The sequence below is a fragment of the Xenopus tropicalis genome, chromosome 1, assembly GCF_000004195.4.
Source record: "Xenopus tropicalis strain Nigerian chromosome 1, UCB_Xtro_10.0, whole genome shotgun sequence".
NCBI classification, from domain to species: domain Eukaryota; kingdom Metazoa; phylum Chordata; class Amphibia; order Anura; family Pipidae; genus Xenopus; species Xenopus tropicalis.
The window spans coordinates 151,652,844-151,664,271 of record NC_030677.2 but is presented as its reverse complement, the minus strand read 5'-3'; the positions used below and the strand labels follow the sequence as shown (position 1 = coordinate 151,664,271).

Here is an 11,428-nt window from a genome sequence, read left to right as displayed (position 1 = left end):
CAACACAAAAAACAAAATGAAGACCAATTGCAAATTTATTCAGTATTTCACTGACTACATCATTAAAAGTGAATCTAAGGCTGATGCCAGACATGGCGTAGGGCTGATATTTTCGGCAAGCGGAAAAACGCTTGCCGAAAATTCAGCCCTACGCCTGCTACTTGTGCCTGCACCTGAATGAATGGGATACGCTCGGGGGCAAGTACATGTAGCCGATATACGCATGATAACGCGAGACTTTGCATTCTCTCGCGTTTTCATGCGTATATCGGCTACATGTGCCTGCACCTGAGCGTATCTCATTCATTCGGGTGCAGGCACAAGTAGCAGGTGTAGGGCTGAATTTTCGCCAAACGTTTTTCCGCTTGCCGAAAATATCAGCCCTATGCCACGTCTGGCATCAGCCTAAAGATGAACTACCCATTTAAACCTGTCTGGTGCTCTTACAAATATGTTGCTCCAAGTTCTTTTAACTTGTGCTGGACAACAAGTGCTGGACTATTTGCAAGCATCCCCCCCCATTTCTATTACTGCTGGCAGACCGTTAATAAATCATAGAGAGCCCCAACATAACCAACTCCTTGTCTCAGGTGCTCCAATTCCCAGATATTGTCCATCTGACTTTTCATTATCTTTACCTATTCAACAACACATTCCAGTTACCAATCAGGATCAGCGATCATGTTTTATACATTCCTTATTTGTCTTTCCCATTTTTCTCCCCTCCCTTAATCCATTACATTTTACCTGTTTCGTTTTATCCCATATTTTTTTATTACACATTATTTATCCATCCTGATCTTCCACTTCTAACATTCCATCTAAGCTGTACTGTTGCACACTGCATACAAGTTACAGCAGCGCACAGAAGGACTAATTTCCAAATAGACCTAAAATAGAGATTGCAGAAAGATGTTTCATTGGTCACAACTTGCAGTGAGCGCCAAAGTGCTCCTCTAATGAACTACATGCAAGCGCACACTTGCACCCTAATGCAGAGGGAACTGTGCCATGATGACAATTATACAGGTATAAAATTATCCAGAATGCTCGGGGCCTAAGGATCAGCACGCCTGTAGTTTACTAGAAATTATTTAAACATTTTGCCACCAATATGGATTCATGTAGCTTAGTTGGGATCAAGTAAAAGGTACTGTTTTATTATTATAGAGAAAAAGGAAATCATTTTTGAAAATGATTTTCTTAGAATAAACTTTATGTCTTCACATAATTTGGAGCTTTCTTAATATTAGGTTTTCCAATAAGGAGTCACATACCATAATTTTATTAAAATTGCTGCATTGAGGGTAAAAAAAAACATTTTGCAGTTAGTGCTGTGTTTATAAATAAGCCCTGAACAACTATGGTGTCTGCCAACACAAAAGGGCTTATTCATCAGTTTGTGAACTTGAGTGTTTATTCTAATTTGAATAAACTCACATTTAAAAAAAAAACCAAAAAAAAACCGGAATGCTTGCTTATTTATTAATATGGAAAACTTGTTTGAATAAAAAACTCAAATACCTTTACAGTCCTCATGTTTATTGGGTTCTATAAGGCTGGTTATGAGTCTATATTATATTGTCAGGTGACATTTCTTAGTCACTTTTGATAGGGAATACTACAGAAGTGGCATTTGTTTTAGTCAGGTTTTTATTTGATTTTATCTATTTATTTATTTGTATTGTAAGGTGTTTAAAGTCTCCACAACTAGTCACCGGGGTAATGCATCCCTCTATATAATTTCTTAACAGTGAGGAGATCCGCTCTCTCTTTTTAAGTAAGTGCCATCTTAACAGTACTGCGTTAGCGAGGAGATCCGTTCTCTTTCTGAGTAAGCTCCGATGTGCGCACGTATATGTATTCCAATGGACAGTGCCGGCAGCGGTGTTCAAGGCACCCATAGTAATGGCAGCGGTGTTTAAGGCACCCATAGTAACACCAAGCGTTACTATGGTAACACATCGCTCTGCACAACCATTAAGTAGTTTAGCTCTCACGAGAGACTATGTCGACAGCGATGTATAAGGCACCCATAGTAGCGCTAAGCATTGCTATGGTAATGCATCGTTCCGCACTATATCGTAACCTCCTTGTAATAAGGAGAAGGTTTTGTGCACACCTAAAGTATTTGCGAAGGCGTGCACCCATATACACTTCAGTCGACAGTGTCGGCAATGTTATATAAAGCATTTCACAAAGCCTTTCCTTTTTATTGTTGGCGCTATATATTTTTCCTGCACACTTCCATTGGTGCGTATCAGAGTTTTAGGATACTCCCTTTTTAACATACTGTTATACATCCATAGGCAGACGTACAATGATGTCATAAACAGCAGACAAAAGTTTTACATGTGGCATTGATCCCACATAATATGGCTATATAAGGATTACTTCTGGGGTTATGTGACCATTTGATTTACTGCCACTTATGTTCCTGAGGAAGTGTACCGCCAGTACACGAAACGCGTTGGGCTTTCTGAGTACCTGTATTTCTTCTATATCCTGTAAGTTATATTGCTTTTATCAGTTTTCTATAATAAATAATATTGCACCATTTGCTGCTCTTCTCTTTGTGCCTTATTGAGGATACAGCTACAAATCTGCAACAGGATACTTCTGATCCATTTGGTTACAATCTGCACTTGGATACAGTTGCAATCTACATCTGGATACTTTTTTCATTCAGCTACAATCTGCACTTGAATACATCCTATTTATTTGGCTTGCTGATACTGCCATCTGGTAAGCAGTTCATATTACTGCACTTTGGTGTTTATAAAAGTTGGTTGAGTACTATTTCACTTATATGGAGAGAAGGTTTTACTTTATATAAGCGTAATTGCACTATTATACAGTGGCTTGCAAAAGTATTCGGCCCCCTTGAACTTTTGCACATTTTGTCACATTACAGCCACAAACATGAATCAATTTTATTGGAATTCCACGTGAAAGACCAATACAAAGTGGTGTACACGTGAGAAGTGGAACGAAAATCATACTTGATTCCAAATATTTTTTACAAATAAATAACTGCAAAGTGGGGTGTGCATAATTATTCAGCCCCCTGAGTCAATACTTTGTAGAACCACCTTTTGCTGCAATTCCAGCTGCCAGGCTTTAGGGTATGTCTCTACCAGCTTTGCACATCTACAGACTGAAATCCTTGCCCATTCTTCTTTGCAAAACAGCTCCAGCTCAGTCAGATTAGATGGACAGCGTTTGTGAACAGCAGTTTTCAGATCTTGCCACAGATTCTCGATTGGATTTAGATCTGGACTTTGACTGGGCCATTCTAACACATGGATATGTTTTGTTTTAAACCATTCCATTGTTGCCCTGGCTTTATGTTTAGGGTCGTTGTCCAGCTGGAAGGTGAACCTCCGCCCCAGTCTCAAGTCTTTTGCAGACTCCAAGAGGTTTTCTTCCCAGATTGCCCTGTATTTGGCTCCATCCATCTTCCCATCAACTCTGACCAGCTTCCCTGTCCCTGCTGAAGAGAAGCCCCCCCAGAGCATGATGCTGCCACCACCATATTTGACAGTGGGGATGGTGTGTTCAGAGTGATGTGCAGTGTTAGTTTTCCACCACACATAGCATTTTGCATTGTGGCCAAAAAGTTCCATTTTGGTCTCATCTGACCAGAGCACCTTCTTCCACATGTTTGCTGTGTCCCCCACATGGCTTGTGGCAAACTGCAAACGGGACTTCTTATGGTTTTCTGTTAACAATGGCTTTCTTCTTGCCGTAAAGGCCAACTTTGTGCAGTGCACGACTAATAGTTGTCCTATGGACAGATTCCCCCACCTGAGCTGTAGATCTATGCAGCTCCCCCAGAGTCACCATGGGCCTCTTGGCTGCATTTCTGATCAGCGCTCTCCTTGTTCGGCCTGTGAGTTTAGGTGGACGGCCTTGTCTTGGTAGGTTTACAGTTGTGCCATACTCCTTCCATTTCTGAATGATCGCTTGAACAGTGCTCCGTGGGATGTTCAAGGCTTTGGAAATCTTTTTGTAGCCTAAGCCTGCTTCAAATTTCTCAATAACTTTATCCCTGACCTGTCTGGTGTGTTCTTTGGACTTCATGGTGTTGTTGCCCCCAATATTCTCAGAGACAACCTCTGAGGCCGTCACAGAGCAGCTGTATTTGTACTGACATTAGATTACACACAGGTGCACTCTATTTAGTCATTAGCACTCATCAGGCAATGTCTATGGGCAACTGACTGCACTCAGACCAAAGGGGGCTGAATAATTACGCACACCCCACTTTGCAGTTATTTATTTGTAAAAAATGTTTGGAATCATGAATGATTTTCGTTCCACTTCTCACATGTACACCACTTTGTATTGGTCTTTCACGTGGAATTCCAATAAAATTGATTCATGTTTGTGGCTGTAATGTGACAAAATGTGGAAAAGTTCAAGGGGGCCGAATACTTTTGCAAGCCACTGTATGTTTTTTATTTTTCATATGTGCGCTCCGGCTACTAAAATCTGTGAACGTTTTGGGAGCCAGTCAAAGGGGTTGATCAAAGGTGGAGCTGCAAGGCTAAACGCACACAATTTGTTACATTGACTGTACACTACACAAAATTTCATCACATCTTAAGCGCTGAGGATTCGGCATTGTATATATACCTCACTACAGAATCATACCTTGAATTTTTGAATTCACAGAAAAAAACTCGAACAACTCAAAAATCTTGAATTGAAAATATGACTTGACTTCCCATTGACTTCATGAACTCACAAACTTTTAGTTGCTTAAGTTTTATATTCGTGTTTTCAAGTGTTTTGCACTTAATAAATAATAGACATTCGAGTTTTTGAACCATAGCTCAAATTTTACTGCAAAAAAAATTGTAAAAAAAAAAACCCATAATGTAGCATTAATTCAGCCTCATCCATACTGCTCAATGATTGGCATCATTAGGGGATACAAGAGGTACTCCTGTTAAGGGAGACACAGAGGTGCAAATTGCAGGCTATAAAGGGGTGGGGCTTCTGGGAGTGAGTGGAGTTGGTGAAGACCATGGGCAGGGTGTGTCTGGGTTTTTTTTTCTCTATAGGGTCCCATTTAGGGTTGCCACCATTTCTGGAACACCAGCCTTCTTATTTTTATATCTTTCTTCCCTATTAATGATATTAAGCATAATCTTTACTAGCCAGGCTTGCAAATTACTGGCCAGGTGGCAACCCTAGCCCTATTCTACATGTTTGCAGGGTCCCTAGGCCTATCCTCAAAACCTGCCCCTGTACTGCTCAAACTCAACCCCATAAGTCCCTTCCCCCCCCCCCCCACACTAATTCCCAGTGGCCTGCACCCACCCCAAGCCACTCACTTAGGGTTGCCACCTCTGCGGGCTTGTATCTCTGGGCAGGGGTTGGTCGGTGACATCACAGGGGGTGGGGAGGAGTGGGCAGTGATATCACAGGGGTGGAGAAAGGGGCAGTATATGGCATCACGGGTTGAGTCTATGATTCGGCGATTGCCTGGTTTTCCAAATTAGGAGCATGGGGGGGGGCGGTGCAGATTTCAAACTTTGCCTTGTTCTCCCAGCCCTGGTGCTGCATCCATGCACTTACATTTTATCTTAAAAAGAAAAAGTATTTGTTCCAGTGGTCTTGGCTGCTCCACAATGTTTCCATTGCTGTGAACTTTATCTTTTGCAGCAAAGCCTTTTATTTATTGTTCTTTGTGTTTATCATTTCAATGTCTGCTGCTTTTGTGCTGCTATTGTGACCAGGCTGTATTTTCTATACAGACACCCAAGGGTGCTAGCTCTAGGCTGCACAGTGGTATTGGTGGTGTGAGGGGTTGTGTCTCCTTTAGTTACCTTGTGCCACTTACTCTTTCATCCACCCCCTGTGTGCAGTTTCTACTCAAGCACCCACTGTGTGACATTTTATTCACATTGAAGCTTTGCCCTCATATGCCCTTTTCCTTTATCTGCCCTTATCTCATGTTTTAGCAAACATATGTGCTGTTCTCTCCTACTTTCAACCATGTGCCACTTTAGCTCCAACATTTTCCAACCTGGTATGTGCCATTCTTTTTCCATCCCAAGATTGTCTCTGTGGGTATCTCTGTGGGTATCTTAAGAGTTAAGGTGATCATGTTACACTTAAGGTCCCCATACGCGGGCCAATTATAGCTGCCGATATCGGTCCCTTGGACCGATTCGGTAGCTTATCTGCCCGTGTAGGGGCAGAAACGAGGGGCCTGGCCGACCGATATCTGGCCTGAAATTGGCCAGATATCAATCGGCCAGGTTAGAAAATTCAGTCGGATCGGGGACCGCATCGGCTCGTTGATGCGGTCCCAGAACCGACTGCCCCTTGCCGCCAATATAATTTGATCGTTTGGCCCCAGGGCCAAATGATCGAATGATTTTTTTTTTTTAACTACACGCTCCCCGATATCGCCCACCCGTAAGTGGGGATATCGGGTGCAGATCCGCTGGCTTGGCAAAGTATCTGATCTTCCACAGTTATTAAGAACCATCTAGTGTAATCTACTACTGAAAGATCATCCAAGTAACACAGACAAGACATGCCCAGTGGTGTAGGTGCTCACTGCTGCTTTCATAATTCTTGAGAAAGCATATGCCACTAGAGATGCAAAATACTATGACATACCATCGGTAGAGAAATGTACTCCAAAAGATGCTTGGCAGCTCCCTGTGGGAGGAGTAACCTAGGGACCTAATGGCAAGTGTCCTCTAAGTTTATTTATATTGCTTATTGGCCAGCATAAAGAATAGTTGGAAGATCTATTAATCCTTTTATTTTGAAGTGCATACATACATAGTCACATAACAGGTCCAATAACCAACAGCTTGCCTGAGTGCAGGTAAAAATGATAAATATATTTATGTCTATATTCAGCGCTGAATGTGACCTGTCCAACTGACCCATCTCCTCTTCACGGGATCTCCTGAAGAGATCTTCCTTCTTTTGAGAGCATTTAATAAGACGTCTTTTCTTTTTGGATGAGGGGGATACAATACAGATACTTGTACAGGTAATATCTGTAAAGAAAGGCAAAGTCCCTTTAACTGTCCTGAATACCAGGGATCTGATGTTATGTTTAACCAAAGCATTGCCTTCCCTGATTTCCTTTATAGAGAAGGTTTGAATGGCAGGATGGAGGTTTTGTTGTGTTGGTAGGCATAGTAGCCCTGTTTAATATTGATTATGTATTATGGACTCTTTTGAAAACATCCATATTTATGACAGTGAGGCCAAACATGCAGGAGGAAGTAACATTAAAGAGATACTGACACCAGAAATGAAACCATTTTTCCATCCATCATAACATTGTCTTTGCATGAGTTTTATAATTTTTCCATGATAGTATTTGCCCAATGCTTTACATTACCTGTCTGATCCCCCATGTTCCACTATAAGGGGACTGCCATATTTGTGCAGCAGGAGTCCATTAGCATTAGAAACTATAACTGACTGAGAAGGGGCAGTCAGCTTGGCAAAACAGGTTCAGGCTTAGGAACTTCAACAAATTACTCATGAAAGCAGCCCTGGCAGTGAAAATCGATCAACATAACTTTTAATTTCATATATACTAGCCGGTGATTCCCTTTTCACCCTCTAGAAAAGGTGAACTATCACTAACAGTTTCTCTTACTTTGTAGCACTGACCTATCTCTCATATCAGGAAAGGGAATGGAGCTGTGTGCAAGAAAGGCCTATTAATATGTACTTGGCAGTGCATGGTGGCTTCAAATAGTTTGCAGCATGTGTGCAAACTTTTTGGCAATATAGTGACTATAAAGGAGCACACACCCCAGTCTAGGTCCCCCTCCCCCTGGACTCCCCCGCCACTAATCAATAAGGTCATCCATTCCTTTTTAGTTCTACCCTATATAGTCCTACCAAGGCCATCTCCTCATGTTATGAGCCCCAGCGTGGGAGCGACCCTATGAGCTCAAGGCCCTTATTCTCCTATTTATCACTAGAAAAGAGAGGAAACGTGTACTTGGCAGCAAACTTCTCACGGATTGTCCTAACCTTGAAAACCAAAGGTCATATTTTCAGTATTTAAAGGATCAGCCCCAGCATTCAAGCCTTAGTCTCTGCCACAATGATTCTAAGGGTCCTTGCTCTGCTGTTGGCAGGTAAATCTTGTCTGGCTAAGGAATTTTTATTTGCTTCTGCTCTTTGAAATACAAACATTATTTACTCCAAGCATACGTGTAAGAGAATTGTAGAGTAAGGGAAAGTTCAGCTTTTAAAGCCTTTGGGCTTTACAACACAGATGTTTATATTATTTGTGTATGTGTGTCAGAGGTAGCCAAGTACTATAGTGCTTGTTATTGAAGAAGAGATTGTACATTTTGGTTCCCAAGACTAGTTGTAATTTGAAGTTGTATCATTCCACTGTAAATGTAGTGTTTCTCACACAGATACACACAGTGCAGTCTTCAAGGGGTTGAAAGACAGATGAGTGCTGTGAACCCCTGTGCAAAGTTGGTCTGAACAGGCAGATGTTTGTGGTAGGGAGGAATGGTGATACCAAGCTTAGCAAAGGAGACAGCAGCAATAGTCACACTTTATATTAACATTGGCTAATATGAGTCCCTGTACTGTATAGTTTAAATATATCTGGAGGGTGACTGAAAATACTGTATAGCCCTGAAGTTCTTATTTAAATGGTGCACTGTGGATATATATGAATAGATATTATGCAAGGTTTGGTTAAATAAAATGAGGAGAGAAACAAATCCGTGAGAGTAACCACCTGGGCAAACAGTCTGTGAAGGATAAGTAAATGCATTGGATTTACTGATATACCTCTTTTGGTTGGGTTTCAAGAACTCTTGCGTCTCAGTAGGCAGCACTTCTGCCTTGGAGTACTGGGTTCTTCAGTTCAGTTCTGACCAGGGCACTATCTGTATGTTGTGAGGGTGGGTTTCCTTATGGTACTCTAGTTTCCTGCCACACTCCAAAAACATAAAGGCTGGCTTATTGGCTCCTGATAAAATTGACCCTAATGTGTGAATGGGGTTCAGGACTGTAAACTCCCTGGGTAATCTCTGCAAAGCTCTGCATCAAATGTGTCAGCGCTATATAGATAGCAGACAATTATAATAAAAATAAACCACACCACAGCAGCAATTAATACAGCTCTTACATGGCTTTAACAATTCCATTGCCTTCCATCATACAGTGTCTTTTGCCTCGGCTGCCATTAATACTCGGAACTTATGGCAGTTCCGCAACATAATCAAATGCGTCATTCCATCCAGTGATCCTTACTTTGACTACAACGACTATGGATGTTACTGTGGAATAGGAGGCAGCGGGACTCCTGTGGATGCACTTGACCGGTAACGTGGGCAAAAGCCCATATGACTGTTGTATAGATTTTTGCACTAACTTCCAATATTTTATCAGCCCAGTAGGTAAAAAAGTTCTTGTTGTTGGCATTATTAACAGCATTGTAAACTCTATTGTAAGCTCTTCCTACTGTGTCTCACACCACATTCCTTATTTATTGCATTTATTATAACATCTGTGTGTAATTGTGTATATTGTAAGATTGTACAGCACTGTGTATGCTTGTAGCACTTTATAAATAAAGTTATATATACATACATACATACATTCAAAGAAAGATAACAAGGATAACAACCCTGCTAATATCTAGAGGCTAAAATTAAAGAGGAAAATAAATTTAGACTGAACCTGTACTATGATGTAGACTTTAACTTTTTAATATAATTTGCAAATGGTCTTCTTTTCTTAGTTAATTTTTTTGGTTTTAAGATCCTTTGACTTTATATACATGAAATGTTATATGCTATCTATAGTCAGGGTGAGTGATGCCCAGCAACCAGAAAGTAGATTTTTAACACTAACATTTTAATTATTTATCTTCTATTTAGGTTTTCTGCTATTCTTTAGCAGGTGATGTGGGACCCTAGCAAACAGATTAAGGTTTTAGTTGCAAACTGGAATTTAAATACAGACAGAATACCTAAATAATGAACATAAAATGCCAATGGATATTTGTTACCCAGTTAACTTAAAAAGGATCAGACTTATCAAGATAATAATAGTAGTAATAGTAATAATAAATATAAGTTTTTGTTTAAACCTTTTTAAACATATTAGTATTTTCATAATGGTGCCACACTGCATATTCCTCTTGGTGCCACTGCCTACTAACAGTGGGAGGGGACTTTAGCATTGTAAACTTCACTGGGCACGGAATGATGTATAATCTCTGTAAAGTGCTGCAGAATATATCAGTCCTATATAAATATTTTAAAAGAATAATAATTATGCCAACAGTTTTGATAATGATACCAGTAACTTGGCTTCCCCATTGTCTAACTGAATTTGGTTCAGTGTGCAGCAAGAAAAGTTGTTTGTTAATTCACAGGAAAGTAGCATTTGTTAAAAAAGGGATCTGCCACTTTTAGTAGGTTATGAAAAATGGAGATACTGCCTATGTTCACTGATTCTCTTCCTTGTATCTAAAACCACGTTTGTCTTTTGTTTGCTTTGCAGATGCTGCCAAACCCATGACAAATGCTACTCAGACTCAAAAGGACACTGTAATGGCATTCTTGACAGCCCCTACATTGAGCTCTATGCATACACTTGTTCTGGAACAAGTGTCACTTGCTCATGTCAGTACTCTGCATTTGTATATGTGCCATTAGTTCACTGTTTAGAATAATATCCATTTGTATTGTCGCCACACAAGCTCATTTTTTTTCAGTGCGTGCCACGGAACCTGCATGAAGCCAGGGCATTGGAATATTTTGTAGAAAATCAATTCTTTCTTTGCACTGGGGAAAGAGTGAAAAGTTGTCCTTAAGTGGGAAAATATCAAAAGGTTATTTGAGTCAGTATACTATTGGCTGGCGTATGGGCCAAAAATAAATAAACCCATAATCTGTATCTGGTCAAGGCTCAGCCAGGTATCAACAGCATTGGCTGTCAGTAAAATAGTAGATAACAATACACACATACATAACTTCATATACATTTAGTAGTTCAAGCATTCTGTCTGTGCCTTTATTTCTAACCATGACTCCCTTTTTTGTTCTGCAGCTAGTAACAACGCCTGTGAAAAGTTTATCTGTGATTGCGACAGAAATGCTGCCATTTGCTTCTCTAGAGCTGGATATAATTCAGCCTACAAAAACCTGGACAAGAAGAAATTCTGCTAATGCCACAGCCATGGCTATGCTGACTTTATTCATACACAGGACATGGAAGGGGCGTAGGCTTGCATAGTTTTATGAACTATAATAAACTCTCCTAAAGCTGCTTTATGATTGCTTGTATTGGGGTGATTAGCTACACATGGACTAGGTGAGTAGATCACAGTGTATTCAGTGGGCACCATCTAAATGGAAATTTTAATTTTACTGGATCCAGATGGAGTCTGTAATTA

The 11,428-nt window shown here is 40.5% G+C and overlaps 1 protein-coding gene across 1 annotated transcript; it reads left to right on the top strand.

The window, feature by feature from the left end:
- Positions 1–8,095: 8,095 nt before the first annotated feature.
- On the top strand, positions 8,096–11,300 carry pla2g1b (phospholipase A2 group IB). The gene is made up of 4 exons (NM_001126968.1): positions 8,096–8,135; positions 9,188–9,347; positions 10,534–10,655; positions 11,083–11,300. Exons 1-4 carry the CDS (start codon positions 8,102–8,104, stop codon positions 11,199–11,201), a joined length of 435 nt encoding a protein of 144 aa, NP_001120440.1. The 5' UTR covers positions 8,096–8,101; the 3' UTR covers positions 11,202–11,300.
- Positions 11,301–11,428: the final 128 nt, after the last annotated feature.